This window comes from Oncorhynchus masou, chromosome 24 (assembly GCF_036934945.1).
Source record: "Oncorhynchus masou masou isolate Uvic2021 chromosome 24, UVic_Omas_1.1, whole genome shotgun sequence".
Lineage (NCBI taxonomy): Eukaryota > Metazoa > Chordata > Actinopteri > Salmoniformes > Salmonidae > Oncorhynchus > Oncorhynchus masou.
Window position 1 is genome coordinate 83813518 of NC_088235.1, and position 20322 is coordinate 83833839.

The 20322-nt window shown below is 39.7% G+C and overlaps 3 protein-coding genes across 4 annotated transcripts; 2 read left to right on the forward strand and 1 right to left on the reverse strand.

Annotated features, from left to right (window-relative positions):
• Window positions 1–626: 626 nt before the first annotated feature.
• LOC135512866 (inhibitor of growth protein 5-like) lies at window positions 627–7032 on the forward strand. Its single transcript, XM_064935331.1, has 8 exons — window positions 627–754; window positions 3767–3838; window positions 4000–4166; window positions 4327–4438; window positions 4550–4649; window positions 4742–4877; window positions 5016–5077; window positions 5157–7032. Exons 1-8 carry the CDS (start codon window positions 718–720, stop codon window positions 5194–5196), a joined length of 726 nt encoding a protein of 241 aa, XP_064791403.1. The 5' UTR covers window positions 627–717; the 3' UTR covers window positions 5197–7032.
• On the reverse strand, window positions 6964–9212 carry cep19 (centrosomal protein 19). The gene is made up of 2 exons (XM_064935334.1): window positions 8797–9212; window positions 6964–7597 (listed from the first exon to the last, which is right to left on the reverse strand). Exons 1-2 carry the CDS (start codon window positions 8930–8932, stop codon window positions 7245–7247), a joined length of 489 nt encoding a protein of 162 aa, XP_064791406.1. The 5' UTR covers window positions 8933–9212; the 3' UTR covers window positions 6964–7244.
• On the forward strand, window positions 8686–20178 carry pigx (phosphatidylinositol glycan anchor biosynthesis, class X). Of its 2 annotated transcripts, none has more exons than XM_064935330.1 (6): window positions 8686–8823; window positions 9912–9993; window positions 17567–17702; window positions 17854–18058; window positions 18233–18333; window positions 19919–20178. In XM_064935330.1, exons 1-6 carry the CDS (start codon window positions 8775–8777, stop codon window positions 20075–20077), a joined length of 732 nt encoding a protein of 243 aa, XP_064791402.1. In that variant the 5' UTR covers window positions 8686–8774; the 3' UTR covers window positions 20078–20178. The 2 variants fall into 2 exon arrangements, with proteins under 2 accessions (XP_064791402.1, XP_064791401.1); XM_064935329.1 differs by lacking the exon at window positions 8686–8823 and adding an exon at window positions 9315–9454.
• The last annotated feature ends 144 nt before the right edge of the window (window positions 20179–20322 follow it).

A 20322-nucleotide genomic window follows, 5' to 3' on the forward strand; every position in this document is an offset into this window, starting at 1 on the left:
CTTTCTATCTGTGGTAAAGAGCTGTGACGACGTGCTGATGATCAGTCTCCCTCATTCACCTGACTCAGCCAATGCTGGACTAAATTGCCTCCTGCAGTGTTCTTAACGCTCACCCCACTACTCACTCGGCAACAGCATGTCACAGTGAAATATTTGTATATTTTTTAAGAGAAATGTCATGGCGGGCGCAGTGCAACAATGTTTTCAAAGTAGCCCAATTTCGGGAAAACCGCGGACATGGCAACCCTAGCTGTATCACTTAAACGCAAACACATTAGCTAGCACAAGACAAACAAACTGATTTAACATCTCGTGTAACTTTGACGACCACCATATTTGTAATCAAACCAGACATGTATACATTTTTTTTTTAAGTCGATTAAAAAAAAGTTCAATATTTACTAAATGTACTCCTCACGGCGTTCTGAGCTTGTGAAAAGCAAAATTACTTTTATTTAAGACAAATAGTGATATTAGTAGTTATTCGTAATGTTACAATAATAATGTGGGTATGATCTTTACTGTTTGAAGCGTATAAAAATATGTAGGAGCCACACCTTAAAGTTATCCAATCAGAAGAACATATTCAAACCTGTATTTTAAGCCAATGAAAATTGAGGACGTCATGAATTAGAAACGTATCTAGCATCCGGCTAAGCTAGTTGGCAAAAAAAAAGAGAAGTTTACTATCTTGTCCTGTAAAATACAATTGAAAAGATGGCGACGGCAATATACCTGGAACATTACCTCGACAGTGAGTATCTAGCTAACTTAATGTGAACAGTTGTGTTAATTGGCTACATTTTCAATCGTGTTTGTTTTTCAGTCTCGAACTTCTAAACTAACGTTAGATAGCTTGGCGAGCTAGCAAGCAAGACACATGTTGTGTCGTTAGCGAGATTACAAATTATCGGCATTACTAACTAGTTAATTTACTGTTATTGTTGTTTTCTAGTAACTATGTTATTGAAGCTGTACGTTAAATTCTATTTATAGCATTTCATCGCTCTTTAGAGAACTAATGTTAGCTAGCGCACTGAGGGTATATTTTTCCGCTGTCTTGGTTTATTTTGTAGCAGTAAACCAGTAATAGATTATGTTCTGGCTAGTTACTAAACGGCAGCCTGTACATTAATCTGTGGTGCATGCCAGTATCATAAAATGCGGTTGATAGTACTAGTTCGTTTGTTATAGCCACGTTCCGAATAATGATTGTCAACTTCCCTGAACAGGGAGCACTTTCCTCAATGTAACTTTGGCAAGTTGGCGGGGAACGGGAGCGGCGCTTTTTTTCTACGGCGAGTCAGGTGTACACAGGGCGGAATGTTTGATTTCAAAGTGCGTCACGAGCACAAAGTATAACCAAATTCCAGTTCCACATCCGCCAAAATAATCGTATTTATAAAAATGTTTAATTAACAAATCAATACAAAAATACATTTATTTATTTATTTATTAATGAACATTTGGGCTAGGGGATACAATATCACATTACACAAGGACCTTAAGGGGAATATACACATTAATAATTCTAACATTTTTTTGTTGTTGACAGTCTTAAAATATAGTTACATTTCTTTTTTCAAGGTATTTTTTTTTTTTTTTGTAAATTTGAAATATAAAATTTGGTCTAAAGAATAATGAAATTAATTCAATAAAATTGTTTCAACTTATTTCTATCATAAGTAAAGAATCATCGAAGCAGCATATCTCTCCATAATAGTGTAACATCTTCATAAATGTGTTCAAATATAAATCTACTGATGTCTTGCCACAGATCCATTTACATGAATACAATGTCAAACAAGATGCAGCACTGTTTCTGGGTGGTCATTACAAAAGTTAGGATTTTATTTTTTGTTAAAAAAAATTACATCTTAATATAGTGGTTGGCAAGAATTTTTATGAATACTTTTTATGTGTGTGGCAACATCTAAACTTTTTCCCAACAGACATTATCAGTAAAACCAATCCAATAATGTATAGATACAACATCCTGTTGCCACAAGGCTTGTATAGCTCTATTGTTGTTGAATGGACTAAAAGAAAAACAAATCTTTCCTACTAATGAGTCAATCGGGTTAGGTATGTTCTGAGGTTCTTGACACGTTCCAGAATAATAAAGCAACACCTGAGGGAATGGCTTCTAAAACAATTGCAAAATCTTTAGGTGTTACAGGGATCTTGTAAAGTGATAAAAATTCCTTAGAATTAAGTAAAAGACCCTCTTCATTAACAAGTTGACTCACCAATAGGATATTTCGGAACCAATATTCTTATAACAAAGAAGTATTTTTATACCGTATGTCCCGACTATTCCATATAATATCTGGAGAAAAATTATGCTGATAAATTAAGGACTATGACGAGAACCTGATGAAAAGCAGAGTTTCACTGGAACTTTGTCAATATTATTATTGCAAACCAACATTAAGGCCACCAAAAGTAGAGAAGACATGATGAGGAGTAAAGTTCCACATAGAAGTGGGTCTTCTTTGGAATTGTTTTATCCAATTGATCTTAAAAGTATTCTTTAAATTTCAGCCCACAAGTGTTCCATTGTATCAGTTTTTTCCTAATGAAATGGGTACGGTTTCTCCACAGACCAAATGCTTTTCAACTTTCTCTCTGCTTATTTTACCATAAAGATAGAGCGGCATATGTTAGTCTAGACCTTCAGCCTTGGTTATTAGGACTCTTCCTTTTAATGATAAGTCCCTATGTAGCCATTGATTTAGCTTCTAGTTGTTTAAAAAAAATAAAAATAAAAATAATTAATTTGAGGGCTACAATTTAGTAAGCCTCTAGACTTCTGATCCTTAGTTATGCCTAAATATGTAAGTTCTTCTTTCACTGGAATACCATAATATGAGGGTGTCACACAATCTTTGACAGCCATGTATTAATGTTAAGATATAGACCAGATGCTTTGGAAAAGGATTCTATCACATTTATCGATATGGGAATCTAACTAGTGTCTTTCAGGAAAAATTGTAGTATCGTCAGCCAGCTGGCTTATAATAATTTGTTTACCAGCTATGGAAATGCCTTGTACAGGACTATTATTTAAAGAATTTGTAAGAAGCTGGGTGATTAATAAAAATAGATACAGTGAGATAGGACAACCTCACCTTATTTCGCTCTCTAAATCAAATCTCGGTGAGGTGTCATGTTTCAGTTTGATAGAGCTGTTATCATTCGTATAGAGTCTTAATAGCCTTACAGAAAAAATCCCCGAAGCCAAATTTCTTAAGGGAGTGGAAGATAATATGTAGCTATCCTCTACCGGAAAACAAGAGTCACAAGTTACTACAGTCATAATAATTATGGCTAAACCCTGCCTATTTCTCTTCTGATTTTAAAATTAACCTTAACCACACTTTTAACATGCCTAATCCTAACTTTAAATAAAGACTAATGTTTTCATTCATTGTTACGACGTAACCAATTATTTATATATATATATATATAGTGTGTCTGTGGTTACTAGTGACAACCTTGTTTTCCATGGGGGAAAACATTTAGGTTGAAGTTATTTTGCTCGTACAGCTGTTGTGAGCCAGCTACCTGGCTAACATGATCCATTTTGGATGTGGCCACCTGTTATCTAGTATCGGCATCAGACTGCAGTGTATTCATTGTAGAAAAGTGAACATGAACCATGAGCTGTCAGCTGTGTGTTACCATCAAGTCCTATCTTGTTCTGAGGATGAAATATTGTAGTTACTGATGACTGCGTTTTAACAATCATGATGTATTCCTCTAGGTATTGAGAATCTGCCCTGTGAACTACAGAGGAACTTTTCACTGATGCGGGACCTGGACAATAGAACTGAAGGTACAAAACATGAGATTGGCATCAGTTAAGCTACACAAAAATACATTACAAATTGTATTAGTTTTGATCACCTGATTTACTACATGGTTTCATGCACATCACTATTATATTGTTCAGCATAATTCCTTTTCCAGTAATTAAATTGTCCTGCAAATGTGTAGAGAAAAAAGGAGAGATCGACAAGCTGGCAGAGGAGTACATCTCAAGTGTACGGAACTTGGCTACGGAACAGAGGGTTGTGCACCTGCAGAAGATCCAGAGTGCTTACTGCAAGTGCAAAGAGTTCAGCGATGACAAAGTGCAGCTTGCCATGCAGACATATGAAATGGTCAGTGCTCCAACACTGTCATGAGTACATAAAGATGTCAATACTTTCACTATTGGTTGTATAGTGCGCCAAACCTGTCATTTGAGTACAAACTAGTGTCATACTGTCACTATTGGTTTTGCATTATCTATTGACCAATCTAATTGTTTGCATGTCATAGGTGGACAAGCATATCCGCAGGCTGGATGCAGACCTGGCCCGATTTGAGAATGAGCTGAAGGAGAAGCTGGAAGTGAGCGGCTATGACAGTCCAGAAGGAAGAGGGTTAAAGAGTAAGCAGGGAGACTGTCGGTGGGAAAGCACATCAACAGCACATTTACGACATGTAACTAACTTCCATGTGCACTAACTTCCATGTGCACATCTGTGAATATCTGCTTCAGAGGGTGAAGGTCGGGGACTGAGGGAGAAGCGTGGACCCAAGGGGAGAGGCAGGAAATCATCGGATGAGGATTCTCCCAGGAAGAAAAGGCTTAAAAACAGGTATAGAAAAGATAGTATTTTGTTTATACAATCTATGTGTCTGCCTGGTTTTTACTCTAACTCAATGTCATTTTACCCATTAATATCTGTAGCCCAGAATTGAGTGACGCTCTCCTGCCAATGCAACCGTCAGATGTTTTGGACATGCCAGTTGATCCAAATGAGCCAACATACTGTTTGTGCCATCAAGTGTCATATGGAGAGATGATTGGATGTGATAACCCTGATGTAAGTTTTTATTGGTTGTCTTTTTATTCCAAAGAATGCTTTGAAATTAGTGGCATTTTTAGGTAGATCCAAGAAGTTAATTGAAAGATTACTGTAATCTGAATGTCTTCTTACCAATCTTTTCACTTATTCAAACAGTGCCCAATTGAGTGGTTTCACTTTGCTTGTGTTGATCTTGCTACGAAGCCAAAGGGAAAATGGTAGGTGATTCTTTTACAAAGTTGGTGATTACACGCATTACTTTTTTGTACATCTTGTATTTAGTCTATTCTCTTTCAGGTTTTGTCCACGATGCACCCAGGATAAGAAGAAAAAATGATATATTTCATAAGTACTTTTCTATAAATGTGTTGTTTTTTTGTCTGTAGTAAAATAGTGTAATATATTTACAAAAATATTTCCCTTTCTATTATGGCTGTGCATAAATATGATGGTCTAAATACAAAGCTTTTATTCAAAGTACTTGAAATTTGTAAAGGTTTTAGTATTTGACAAACGCATTTAACTGCTGTTGATAATACATTTCTCCATGGTTTAGTTATTTGTAAAAATTCTGTCCAAGTGTTACGATCTCATTTGTGCCTGCATTTTAGTTACCTAGCTACCTCTTGGGTTCAAGCACACACATGCAGAACATATGTATACAACAATCTTGAATCCTGCCAAAAGATCTTAAACCAAGCAAACAAAAATGCTCACTCCATCCATTTTTGGAATAATAAGCTATCTGGTAAAAGGTGTACTCTATTTTTATATCGACTGTCAAAAGCAGTTGCCCGCTCTTGAATGTATGATGGTGATAATGGTCAGACATTTAGGAAGCTACTGGGATTTCTTTGCCAACATAACCAGCGAGCATTAAAGCACTTTGAATTTAAATCAACTGCTCACCACTAATTATTAACAATGCCTAGATACAAAAGGAAAAAATTCTGGGGAATGGTGTTCCAAAGATATCTTATTCAAACTGCTATAAAGTATGAAAGAAAGACCAGCAGTTGCTAGGTTTCCATCCAATTTGCGACTGATTTTCATGCATATATTCTAAAATCTGCATACGAACTGCATTTCCATCAAACTTCCGATGGTTGTCACAAGAACTGTTGTGATAATGGTCTATAAACAGTTCGGACAGGGTAGGCTATATGATGAGATATAGAAAAAAGCCAGATCACTTTTAGTTGATAATAAGCAGCCAAGCATCATTCAAATTATAGCCTTTGATATTTAGTGGAAATTTGCATGAAGCTCATCACCATATGCTCTTATCCAGTGATTTACAGGAGCCATTGGGGTTAATCAACAGATTTTTCACCTTTTTTGGATTTTTTGATTTTTTTTTGTGGTTTACTGGCCCAATGCTCTTAACCGCTAGGCTACCTGCCGTCTACTTAACCACCATAACTTATTTCAAACTTCATAACTTATGGCGAACTTTAACTTAACTGCTGATAAACTCTGCATGCTTTCTCACTTTGTGTTAGTAGAACAACGAAACATCATTCATTGCATGTCTTCAAGCTTACTGCGGTTTTTATATGGCAATATTTGCGTGTAAAAACGTTATCACCGCAATTGTGGCTGTGGCAATCTTTTCCACCAACAAAAAAATATCCCACTTTGTCTTGCGTATTTTGTTTTGACGATGTTGGGAAATGTACCGTTTCCATAAGGCCTGTCGTGAGTATAAAAAAAAAAAAAATGCGTCAGGTAATTAATCTGCATGAAATGGTTGGATAGAAACCTGGTTATTTGAAGAAATTGAACATAAATGATTCTGAGCTATTATCCACTGTAAAAAACCACTGCTATTGCTTTTTAATATTTTGTTGACCTAAAATTTTAAATGTAGAGATTCAGATGATATTTGATAGTTGTATGTGCTACTTTTTATTCAAACCGTACACAATACTGTTGTACTTGATATAGGCTACAATGTTGACAACGACATGTGACAAGAATATTACTTTCCAAAGATTGTTACTTTAGATAATTGTTCTGGATTCTTAGGGGTTTAGCATAAACTTGTCTTTAGTTAACTGACTATATCAATCTTGTACAAGTATAATGCTGTTGAAACAGAGGGTCAAGGAGACAAAGTATTTGTATTTTGTAAATGTAAGTTTCATATCAATAAACATGTACAACTACTCAATATTTCAATAGCATCTGTAAGGATATTATTTTAACTGTTTTTGTATTTTTATCCACGTCCAGTTGGATATGGTTGTTGTTGATGGCTTAATTGAGCAAAGGGCCAGAATAACAACTGCCCTGTGCAAAGGAATGAGTATTATTCAATCACTAAAGATCAGGTAGGGTGCTTTGTCGACAAACTGAAACACTCCCAGTCTGATCTGTGTTCTTTTAAAACCCATCATCAGACTCCTCTTCATCCCAGCTGCATGGTTCCTGAGCAACCTCCCCTTTAAATTCCACCTCCAGGTCATAGACAAAGTCAGGGTCATCTTTCCGCCTTCGGTTGCACTCAAAGAGTTTGTCCATTTGGACCTTTTTGCGTGCAAGCTCCTCATCATCCAGCTTGTTGAGGTCCTCCTCTGGGTCCAGGCGGAGGGAGGCTAGAGTGTGCTCCAGGCTGTGGCCCTGCATGTGATCCCGCAGCACTATATGAAGCCTCTCCAGTTGCCCCAATGAAACAGTCTCCAGGTATGCCCTGTGTCGAATATGGTGCTTCATTCTCTCCGCAGCCATGCAGCAGTCTGTGGGTGAAATAGAATTGGATTACTGTTAGTATAATTTAATTATGCCAATGTGCTTTCATCAATTGAAAGCCCTTAATCTATTTTATGAAAATTTGTAAGATTTCTTGTTTGCATAAAATAGACGCAGACCAGTCTTTAAATAATAGGTAATAGAATTTATTCTCGGAGCGCGCTCCCACTTAAACACGTACAGCAGTTTATATACAGATCATGATGTCATTTTACTGCTTTAACAGAATCACCTCCTCTCGACCGGGACAAAGTAAGGTGAAAAGTTCATTCTAACTTACTAACACACTTCCAGATAACTTTTGACCCCTCAACATTATCGATCACCACTGAACTGACAGTTATAATTAAAAGAACCTAGGAATGCACTCAATGCCTTAGCTCTGGGGTTTTTAGATAAGTTTCAGTTGGGTCAACCATAGGCTAACGACCTTATGTGTTTACACAGTCCACAACCCATTTGTTCCTGCCTAGTTGGAATGGTGTTCATTAACTTTTTATTACTCCTTGTCCTGTCACACAATCCCTTCTTATGAACTCATATTGTCAATCACTTATAAAACAGTATAAGTATACCTAGATACAATTCTATTTAATGGGGATATTGTTTATTCATTTATCCATAATAAATTCAACAATTACCTCATGTTTTAAGTATCTATATGGGTAAAACACCTTTTAGTGGTCACCAACCATAAATCCTCAAGAGTGCAGGTGTTCCTCTTGTGTTTTTGTGCTGGGCTTGTAATGAAACCTGTACTCTGCAGCTCTCAAATACTAGTTGGGAAAGTATTTTCTATGATCTATTTGCCTTGTGGGTTGTCCATCTAGAATTTCAGTTGTTGCATTGGACAAGTTAATAAGTATAGCAATGTGTTGCCATATGTATTGATCTGACACTAAAATAACTCGGGAGATCACTATGCCATCTGAAAGCTCTCCATAACAAGGGTGACCAGGGTAGCGTTTCCCAAAAGCGGTCCTGGTTATTGCCCTAGTACTACATAACTGATTCAAATAATCAACTAACGTTAATCATTAAGCTTTTTTATTATTTGAATCGGCTGTGTAGTGCAAGGGCAAAAACCAAACACCCCTTGGGGTCCCCAGGCCCGAGTTTGGAAAATGCTGGACTAGGGGATGCTCATCCTTTCTGTGATCAGCAATGTACTATGTAGTTTTCCTACCTGAACAGTTCGAGAAGTTCCTCACAGGTATGATTCTTTTGCGAATCTTGTTTGTATCCTTAACATTACTTTCATAAATTAAAACGATTGATGGTGGGCTGAATTGAACACCGCATCGTTTAGCCACAAAAGGCATTGTTGAGTATTTTATTTTACTTATAGGAACGTTTTATGTAGATTTATCGAAGTACCTCGCAAGGTAATTAGCTCGCAAACATGTTTGACATGCATACTATCTTGAGTTTTGAAAATAAACAAAATACTGAAAGGCAGGCACGCAAAAAAATCTAACGAATCGACCCAGCTAGTTCCTCAAACCTCGTCCAAATCTTGGGCTACGCTCCAATTGCCTGTGTACTATGGGGTGAAGATGGCTTCTACTTTTGTTCACAGTAGGATAAAAAAAAATATCTTCACTGTTTTAAGATGTTCTATGTAGTTATCGCAATTCATTTCAATATGAGAATAATATATTTGTCTGTCTGTCATAATGAACTGCATATTGGAATGGGTCCTTAATTTCAGTTTGTTTCCGTAAACACATGACGTGGCTGACATTTCTAGCATCGCCCAGGGTTTTCGGAAGACAATATATTCATGTTTGTATGTTTCAGCACATGTACTGTTTACTTGGTTCTTTTTGGATCAACGCAAGCAGGTAAATGATAACACATCAAAGAAAGTTATTTTGAATAAATCCGACAATGTTCATTGAGGGCGATTGAAGGGTGATTGCTAGTAACGTTAGGTATTTAACGTAACGTTAGCTAGCGCCACTTCGATACAAAGTGCTTTTTCGTAGCAGGTAATTTAGCTAGGATAGCATTTCGCTAACCTTGACCTCAGTATCCTAACCTGCTACAAAAAAGTAAAGGTATCGAAATGACCTGAAAATGGATTCTCAGCTAGTTAACGTAACACATCAAATGTGTCATGCAGGTAGCTATGCACAGTAGCTAATCTTCAATGTATGAAGTTCGGTGCAAACAGCAGAGCCACACTGGATTGACAAATTGTCAACCAACAATGTCCACACAGACAGTCACTGACCCAATGCTTTTAGATGGCTGCTAGTTTTTCATGTGATGTACAAAGCCTCTGACCTTTTTTTGCAGACGAGAACAGCTGTGGTTTGTCCATGACATGGCTGGAGACTGTATCAGTAACGATGGATGTCAGCAAAAATGGATTTCACAGGTAACTGTAAGATGACCATCTGGCGAATAGACATCTGCAAGGTTACCAAGATCATAGCTAATAAATGCAATTGAAAGATGTTGACATCTGATTTTGACTCCTAATCTTTGGTTACTCTGGGGCAATACTTGCGAACATTTAGAAAGAGTTACATTTAAAGTTTCTCAGTCTCAATGTGCATCAGACAATTAAAATGGTCAACATTGTAACTGGTTCCATTGGATAATCTGGCACACGTTAGACATATGCGAACCATAGCCATGGGAAGTAGAGGTGCTGAGAGTGCTGCAGCACCCCCTGAAATTTAATTTAAAATATATCTTCACTAGTCTTGTATAATTTCTGTGTTTCGTCCACCAAGCGAGGAATTTTTGTATGGAGGTCAATGAGTGTGTTGAATTAAAAATATAAAAAAAGGAAGTTTCCTAAACCTTATTAAGTTGTTACGAGTGTACTGATAAGTAGGACACGTGACATCCCGGCAACTTTGAGAAAAAACACTTTATATTGCCGTTGCCTCTGCAAATTCATGGCACAAGGCTAGTAGCATAGCATGTCCATTGAAGACAGGCGGTTGACATCAACAACCCTCATTGAATATTCAAAAAAGAATACAATAATCAGATGTATCCACCAAACCAAAGACAGGATAGGCGGTAGATATTAGAGGTCGACCGATTATGATTTTTCAATGCCAATACCGATTATTGGAGGACCAAAAAAGCAGATGCCTATCAATCGGCCAAATTTAAAACATTTTTTTTATATAGGTAATTTTTTATTTGTAATAATGACAATTACAACAATACCGAATGAACACTTATTTTAACTTAATACATCAATAAAAATCAATTTAGCCTCAAGTCAATAATGCAAAAACAAAGTGTTGGAGAAGAAAGTAAAACTGCAATATGTGCTATGTAAGAAAGCTAACGTTTCAGTTGCTGAGAACATATGAGAGCTGGTGGTTCCTTTTAACATGAGTCTTCAATATTCCCAGTTAAGACGTTTTAGGTTGTAGTTATATGACTATTTCCCTCTACCATTTGTATTTCATTAACCTTCGACTATTGGATGTTCTTATAGGCACTTTAGTATTGCCAGTGTAACAGTATAGCTTCCGTCCCTCTAGTTAGCGCTCGCTAGCTAGCTAGCCATTTCACTTCGATTACACCAGCCTCATCTCGGGAGTTGATAGGCTTGAAGTCATAAACAGCACAATGCTTGACGCACAACGAAGAGCTGCTGGCAAAACGCACGATAGTGCTGTTTGAATGAATTAATGTTTACGCGCCTGCTTCTGCCTACCACCGCTCAGTCAGATACTTGTATGCTCAGTCAGATTATATGCAACGCAGGACACGCTAGATAATATCTAGTAATCTCATCAGCCATGTGTAGTGAACTAGTGATTTATGATTGATTGTTTTTTATAAGATAGGTTTAATGATAGCTAGCAACTTACCTTGGCTTACTGCATTCGCGTAACAGGCAGACTCCTTGTGGAGTGCAACTAGAGAGAAGCAGGTCATTATTGCGTTGGACTAGTTAACTGTAAGGTTGCAAGTTTGGATCCCCCGAACTGACAAGGTGAAAATCTGTCATTCTGCCCCTGAACAAGGCAGTTATCCCACCGTTCCTAGGCCGTCATTGAAAGTAAGAATGTGTTCTTAACTGATTTGCCTAGTTAAATAAAGAAATACCTGTTTTTTTTTTGTTTGTTTTTTTAAATCGGCATGTCGGCGCCCAAAAATACCGATTTCCGATTGTTATGAAAACTTGAAATCGGCCCTAATTAAACGGCCATTCCGATTAATCGGTCGACCTCTAGATATACAGCCTACCGTAACGCTTTGTTGACAACGACTCCCATTTTTAGGGCGGAAAGACCTGTATCTTGTCAGTATATCCATAATCTTTGGCTGACCTCACCGGGAAATAATCACTGTCATCTGGATCAAGTAATGCTTCAGCCAATTAAATATTAACGTAGATGGACTTGAACAAACACTTTCCATAAGAGCATTATCATCCTACAGATTCCAGTAACAGTGTTTAATTATTTTAAAGAAGTTTATTGTGAGTCCGGACTCGAACCCACAGACTTGAGCCCACGCAGGCAAGTTCCACACTAAAGGAAAGTTTATCATTCTACAGTACACCTGCCAATCAACGCATTCTATTGCACGCTCTTTGTCTAATTAAAGGACCCATCCCCAGAGGAAGATGCTGCCACTATTTTGATGTCATTTCCTGTTCTAGAAGGGAAATGCATGTTTAGGTTCCACCTCCTGAAGAATGATGAAGACCACATACATATTCACGAATTCCATCTGGAGTTGATCAACATCAACAAATGGGGCACTGACAGCTGTCAGTGTAGCTAGTTAGCATGATATCCTTATCTAGCTAACTAATGTTATCTGTTGCTGTTTATTTTACGACGATGTATTCAAAAAATTAGCCAGCTGGTTCTGGATTTGTCATCTTCCATAATTGCGGCCTCAAATCTGCAATAGAATAGAATAACATTAGTTTGCATCCCTTAACTATTTCTATTTTAATTTGCTCCATGGCTCAGTTGGCCAAGTGGACACAAGGCTTTTTGGCTCATCTCTGTTGCCGAGAGAAATTACTTTGCAGCTGTTTTTGATTAATAAAGGGCTGGCAGGTAGCCTAGGGGTTAAGCATTGGGTTAGTAACAGAAAGGTTGCTGGTTTGAATCCCTTCAGCAAGGCACTTAAAGCTAATTGTTCATGTGAGTCGCTCTGGATAAGAGCGTCTGCTAAATGGCTAAAATGTAAACAATGCCATGCTGATGGGTGTTAACATTCAAATAAAAGCTATTCATGAAACTAAATAGGAAAATACATCACATTTGCACAGATTTGCACGAAATGGGCAGTTTTAATTTGTTACGTCATCCCATATATTAATCATAGTGCAACATCAATCGTGGGTAAGCTCTGTTAGCTCGAAAAAGTGTATTTGTACTGGTGTGGGCATTTTTAATAAGGTGATTACACAAGACCATTCGGTGCTTTCAGGGTGTGTTTACACCTGTAAATAATATACAAAATGTAGCAATTCAACAGCAAATGCTGTTTAGCCTGCACATCTTTTAGAGCATGTCAAATCAAAGTTTATTGGTTACGGACACAGATTTGCAGATATCGCAGGTGCAGCAAAATGCTTGTGTTTCTAGCTCCAACAGTGCAGTAATACCTAGCAATAAAATACACACAATCTGGGAAAACATTTAAAATAAGTCTTATGGGATGAACCATGACTAGAATACTGTATATACATATAACGTGGTTGAAACAGTATGTCAAGATTATTAAAGTGACCCGTGTTCAATGTACATAGAGCAGCGGTCTCTAAGGTGCAGGGTAGAGTACCGGCTAGTGATGATTGTTTAACAGTCTGATGGCCTGGAGATAGAAGCTGTCTCTCAGTCCCAGCTTTGATGCCCCTTCTAGATGGTAGTGGGCTGAACAGGCTCTGGTTGAGGTCCTTGATGATATTCTTGGCCTTCCTATGACACTGTGGCGTGTAGATGTCCTGAAGGGCTGGCAGTGTGCCCCTGGTGATGTGTTGGGCTGACCGCACCACCCTCTGGAGAGCCCTGTGGTTGTGGATGGTGCAAAGCCCGACAAGATGCTTTCAACGGTGCATCTGTAGAAGTTTGTGGCTTGGCCCCTAAGACTCTCACATTTCTTTAGCCTCCTGAGGTTAAACCACGCTGTCTATGTGAAGGGACAAAACTTGATGATTTGAGTTGGCGATGTGCGTGGCCACACAGTCCTGGGTGAACAGGGAGTACAGGAGGGGGCTGAGCATGCCCCCCCAGTGGGGATCCCCGTGTTGAGGATCAGGGTGGCGGAGGTGTTGCTGCCTACCTTCCCGACTTGGGGTCAACCCGTCAGGAAGTCATTTGCTTGCCTCATTGCGCAAATGATTTCCATTTTTCAAATGGTTAATTCCTTTGAATCTTTTTTTCACTGTGCTCATCTCTCTGTCCTGTGCAACTACACTGAACAAAAATATAAATGCAATACGCGACAATTTCAAAGATTTTTACTGAGTTACAGTTCATATAACGAAATCAGTCAATTGAAATCAATTCATTAGGCCCTAATCCATGGATTTCACATGACTGGGAATGGCGATATGCATCTGTTGGTCACAGATACCTAAAAAAGTAGCGGCGTGGATCAGAAAACCAGTTAATATCTAAAATGACAACCATTTGCCTCATACAGGGCGACCTCTCCTTAGCATATAGCTGAGCAGGCTGTTGATTGGCCTGTGGAATGGTGTCCCACTCCATTAATTCATCTGTGAAGAGCAGACTTTTCCAGCGTGCCAGTGGCCATCGACGGTGAGCGTTTGCCCACTGAAGTCTGTTGCGAAGCCAAACTGCAGTCAGGTCAAGACCCTGGTGAGGACAACAATCACGCAGTTGAGACGGTGTCTGACAACTTGTATTTTTTTTCTCTCAAATAAAAACCTGGCCCCGAGGGGGATTCAAATTCAAGGCTTTCGTACCTTGCTGTCTCTGGGCTTACCGTCTTAGTGGATCACACCACTAATTTAAGCCTTATTCACACTGGCAGTTTGACTCATCCTATTTTGGATTTGAATCCTATGTGATCCTACATTTTGATTTTTTTCTGCATTCTGAACAGCCAAAAAGCACATGGAATCGGATATTTAAAACCACCATTGATTCCTGGCCATACGACATGTCTGAACGGTCAAATCTGATTTATTTGGCATACTGTTATTTTGACAAAAACATGTGGTAGCTAACTAGCTTGTTAGTTATTTACAAAAAAATGGTGAACGTACTAGAAAGTTTAACAGCTAGCTAGTTGACTGCTGTTTGGTGAAAAGGACGTGTTTTAAAAGTTGGATCTTATCCTTTGAGGCTTTAAGTGTTCATACACTGATTTTGAACACTCAAAGCAACTGGGAAATGTCCATGGCAGGCATGATCACCTTAGCTTGCTAGTTGCTACATAACTTCTAAGTGATAGGAGGCACAAGCACCACCACCAATCAGCCTCCACCTCTGCTCACACACCCATCATTACTATGACTGCTAGCGCAGTCATGTCTGCAAATGACAACCATTCTGATTTGGTCACTTGCAACTTGCTGTTTGGACAGTCAGTAATCCAAAACGTACACAGTATTTGAGCATTTAAGGTCTGCAGTGTGAGCAAGACTTTAGTCATAGCAGTAAGGGTAAATTACTGGTATTTGACAAGACCATGAGTGTACGAATATAAACTTACATGTTGTATAATCAAATGTTATTTGTCACATGCGCCGACTACAACAGTGAAATACTTACAACCCCTTAACTGCATTGTTGGTAAAGATAAGAGTCAAGAAAATATTTACAAAATAAACTAAAATATAACGAGTAACACAATAACGAGGCTATATACAGGGGGTACCGGTACCGAGTCAATGTGTGGGGGTACAGGTTAGTTGAGGTAATTGAGGTACTATGTGCATGTAGGTAGGGGTAAAGTGACTATGCATAGATAAAACAGTGAGTAGCAGCAGTATTAAAAAAATAAAAAATAAGGGAGGGTGGTCAATGTAAATAGGCCGGGTAGCCATTTCATTAATTGTTTAGTAGTCTTATGGCTTGGGGGTAGAAGTTGTCAAGGAGCCTTTTGGACCTGGACTTGGAGCTCTGGTAACGCCTGCCGTGCGGTAGCAGAGAGAAGTCTGCTTTTGGTGGCTGGAGTCTTTGAGAATTTCTTTGGGCCTTCCTCTGACACCGCATAGTATAGAGATCCTGGATGGCTGGAAGCTTGGCCCCAGTGATGTACTGGGCCGTACGCACTAACCTCTGTAGCACCTTATGGTTGGATGTCAAGCAGTTGCCATACCAGGCGGTGATGCAACCGGTCAAGATGATCTCTGGTGCAGCTGTAGAACTTTTTGAGGATCTGGGGATCCATGCCAAATCTTTTCAGTCCCTGAGGGGGGGAAAAGGTGTTGTCGTGCCCTCTTCACGACTGTCTTGGTGTGTTTGGACTGTGTTAGATTTGTTGGTGCTGTGGACACCAAGGAACTTGAAGTTCTCAACCCGCTTACTACAGCCCCCTTGATGAGATTAGGGGTGTGCTCGGCCCTCCTTTTCCTGTAGTCCACGATCAGCTCCTTTGTCTTGCTCATGTTGGGAGAGGTTGTTGTCCTGACACACACTGCCAGGTCTCTGACCACCTCCCTGTAGGCTGTCTCATCGCTGTCGGTGATCAGGCCTACCACCGTTGTGTAGTCAGCAAATGTAATAATTGTGTTGGAGTCGTGCTAGGCCACGCAGTTGTGGGTGAACAGGGAGTACAGGAGCGGACTAAACATGCACCCCTGTGTGGCACCTGTGTTGAGGATCAGTGTGGCAGATGTTGTTGCCTACCTTTACCACCTTGGGGCGGCCCGTCAGGAATCCAGGTGCAGAGTGAGGTGTTTAGTCCCAGGGTCCTTAGCTTAGTGATGAGCTTTGTGGGCACTATGGTGTTAAATGCTGAGATGTAGTCAATTAACAGCATTCTCACATAGGTGTTCCTTTTGTCCAGGTGGGAAAGGGCATTGTGGAATGCGATTAAGATTGCGTCATCTGTGTATCTGTTGGGGCGCTATGCAAATTGGTGTAGGGTTTCCAGGATGATGGTGCTGTAAGCCATTACCAACCTTTCAAAGCACTTCATGGCTATAGATGTGAGTGTTACGGGGCAGTAGTCATTTAGGCATGTTACCTTGGTGTTCTTGGACATGGACTATTGTGGTCTATTTGAAACATGTAGGTGTTAGACTCGGTCAGGGAGAGGTTGAAAATATCAATGAAGACACTTGCCAGTTGGTCCGTGCATACTTTGAGTACACGTCCTGGTAATCCAGCTGGCACCTCAGCCTTTTGAATGTTGACCTGTTGAAAGGTCTTACTCTCATCGGCTACGGAGAGAGTGATCAGTCATCCGGAACAGCCGGTGCTCTCATGCATGCTTCAGTGTTGCTTGCCTCGACGTGAGCATGAAAGGCATTTAGCCCGTCTGCTAGGCTTGCATCACTGGGCAGCTCGCAACTGGGTTTCCGATTCTTCCTAAATCGATAGGCAGAAGCCTGGGATTTTGTAATGTATTCAAAAATGTTGTCTGTTAGTACTAATAGCTTGTAGTTTATTTAAGGATACATCAATGCAATATTGTCGCATTTTGACACAGACCAATGGAACAAAAGTAAACCAGAATTTGTAGGTTTAAAATATCTCACTGGTTACCAAGGTTGACCTATTTTAAGAAATGCCATTGGTTGGTGGATATAAAGTGTAAGATATGATAGGCTGATGCAGAATAATCATTTATCTGGTGAGGTTAGCATAGGGCTAACGTATGCCAATTCATCTGATAGGACCAACAACGTTGTACCTGGTCCTATCACGTGCAAGTAAATTGACAATTGTAATTGGGTGACGCACATTTGAGACTTGAGAAGCTGTTTACTTTTTAACTGTTTTTAATGTTAGGAAGTATGGTCCCTCTGTTTTTAGAGACCTGGTCACCACAGTTGACTTCGGTCCTGGTTTTCCAGATGGCCTCGAGGCTCTGCTGGTTCACAGACTACCCAGTGGGATCTATATTGACCAATACCAACTTGCATCTCTGAAAGAGGACACTGGTTTACAGGTAAAAAATGACAATGACCGTAGCATTATACAACCACAGTACAGGATAAAATTATTATACCCAACTCCATCTGCCAATTCTGAGATCTATGTTAGGCCAAACCTAATACATGCTATGCTAAGTAACACATTGAATGATCTTTTTCTGTTAGGTGCTTTTGGGTTCAGCGGTTGACTTGGAGGCTCCAGCACACACATCTGAGGAATTCCTTGTTCTTGTGTATCCTGCTCTGGACCAAGGAATTCTCAAAGCAACACTCCCTATCCATGGCCGTTATCACAAGCCCTCTCTTGCAGGGAAGAGATTTGAACTTGTTGAAATTAAACTTCCAAAGCTAATACTCAGGACAGCTACATGTGAGTTATCGTGTTTATACCTTTTACGCATAACCATACTTCCCAATTTCCTTCAGGGAGATTATGCTGTGTCTGTAAATAACATTAACCTTTGGTTATTGGAAGTGGACCAACTTATTTTATGGCAAATATGCTTGTTTTTACCATTATAACTAGTTTTTATTTTGTTTTAAGGTACACAGCTCATTTCCTTCCCTCCTTACAAAATTGTGGACGCACCCTGCACTGTCCACAACTTAAGCATGTGCCAATGGCTTGAGATCCAACATCTACAGGTAAATCTATCAGCCAATGACATTGTCGCATACACTACATGACCAAAAGTATGTGGACAACTGATTGTCAAACATCTCATTCCAAAATCATGAGCATTAATATGGAGTTGGTCCCCCCCGCTGCTGCTATAACAGCCTCCACTCTTCTGGGAAGGCTTTCCATTAGATATTGGAACATTGATGCGGGGACTTGCTTCCATTCAGCCACAAGAGCATTAGACATTACATTTACATTTAAGTCATTTGGCAGACGCTCTTATCCAGAGCGACTTACAAATTGGTGAATTCACCTTATGACATCCATTTAGGTTTTGCACTGATGTTCGACTGCGAGCCAGGCCGAATCACCTGTGTTCCAATTCATCCCAAAGGTGTTCGATGGGGTTTGAGGTCAGGGCTCTGTGCAGGCCAGTCAAGTTCTTCCACACTGATCTCGACAAACCATTTCTGGATGGACCTCGCTTTGTGCATGGGGGCATTGTCATGCTGAAACCGGAAAGGGCCTTCCCCAAACTGTTGCCACAAAGTCGGAAGCACAGAATTGTCTTGAATGACATTGTATGCTGTAGCGGTAATATTTCCCTTCACTGGAACTAAGGGGCCTTAGACCGAACCATGAAAAACTGCCCCAGACCATTATTCCTGCTCCACCAAACTTTACAGTTGGCATTATGGATTTGGGTAGGTAGCATTCTCCTGTAATCCGCCAAACCTCAATTAGTTTGTCCAGACAGCCAGCTGGTCAAGCGTGATTCATCACTCCAGAGAACGCGTTTCCACTGCCCCAGAGTCCAATGGCGGCAAGCTTTACACCAATCCAGCCTTTGCTTGGCATTGCACATGGTGACATTAGGCTTGTGTGCGGCCATGGAAACTCTTTTCATTATTCTGCTGACATTGCTTCCAGAGGCATTGTTACTCGGTAATAATTGTTGCAACCGAGGACACACTATTTTTACGGCTCACAGAATGTTTGTCCGTTCTGTGAGCTTGTGTGGCCTACCACTTCGTGGCTGAACTGTTGTTGCTCCTAGACGTTGCCACACAACAATAACAGCACTTACAGTTCACCGGGCAGCTCTGGCAGGGCAGAAATTTGACGAACTGACTTGTTGAAAAATTGGCATCCTATGACGGTGCCACGCTGAAAATTACTGAGCTCCCTCAGTAAGGCCACTACTGCCAATGTTTTCCTATGGAGATTCCATGGCTGTGTGCACGATTTTATAAACCAGTCAGCAACGGCAAATTTTAAGGGCTGTCCGCATAAATATGTGTGTGTGTTTTGGTAACACTAAATGATGTTTGGAGTCCACTTTTTTTACTAGGTAAGTCAGTTAAGAACAAATTCTTATTTACAATGACGGCTTACCATGGCCAAACTGGGACGATGCTGGGCCAATTGTGCGCCACCCTATGGGACTCCCAATCACGGCCGGATGTGATGCAATGTAGTGTTGAATGTATCATTCTATCATACTTAGTAACTAACTTGTTTATTTTCAATAACAATGTTTCAAAACGTACCAACTGTGAATATGAAAATGACTTGAATCCACTTATCCAAATGTTTATTTATTTTTAGGAGCAGGATCCTGTGAGTTTGGAGATACCACTTGGTGATGGGTCTCTGGTGGAGCCTGTGTGTGCTGGAACTCTGCTTGTCACGCTGCTGTGCTGTGTCATCCTTTCAAGAAGTATCTGGATGCATGGTGTTTTTTTAGACAATGTTATACTGATTTAATAATGTACTGTACAGTAAGAAATCCCCAGGGATTAATTTGCAACTAGACTATTTAGCTTTTTCCCAATTACTTTTTAAAACATTAAATAATTGGCACACTGCTTCCATATGTTTTTGTGTCATCAAAGAACCGTTGATTGGATCCTTGAAAGTAATGTACCATACATTGACTCTGCTATAGGGTACTGTAGGCCTATAGACATGTAGAGTTGAACAACCTCAACCAAAATGTTGTTTGAACCTGG

Bases quoted from the DNA above. Each gene is read 5' to 3' on its own strand.
- LOC135512866 (XM_064935331.1), top strand. From the start codon at position 718: ATGGCGACGGCAATATACCTGGAACATTACCTCGACA. The intron at 755-3,766 runs GTGAGTATCTAG...GTATTCCTCTAG, and splicing joins CCTGGAACATTACCTCGACA to GTATTGAGAATCTGCCCTGT. The intron at 4,650-4,741 runs GTATAGAAAAGA...TAATATCTGTAG, and splicing joins AAGAAAAGGCTTAAAAACAG to CCCAGAATTGAGTGACGCTC.
- pigx (XM_064935329.1), top strand. From the start codon at position 9,394: ATGTTTGTATGTTTCAGCACATGTACTGTTTACTTGGTTCTTTTTGGA. The intron at 9,994-17,566 runs GTAACTGTAAGA...CTCTGTTTTTAG, and splicing joins AGCAAAAATGGATTTCACAG to AGACCTGGTCACCACAGTTG. The intron at 18,334-19,918 runs GTAAATCTATCA...ATTTATTTTTAG, and splicing joins TTGAGATCCAACATCTACAG to GAGCAGGATCCTGTGAGTTT.
- cep19 (XM_064935334.1), bottom strand. From the start codon at position 8,932: ATGCCTTTTGTGGCTAAACGATGCGGTGTTCAATTCAGCCCACCATCA. The intron at 7,598-8,796 runs GTAGGAAAACTA...TTTCACCCACAG, and splicing joins GAACTTCTCGAACTGTTCAG to ACTGCTGCATGGCTGCGGAG.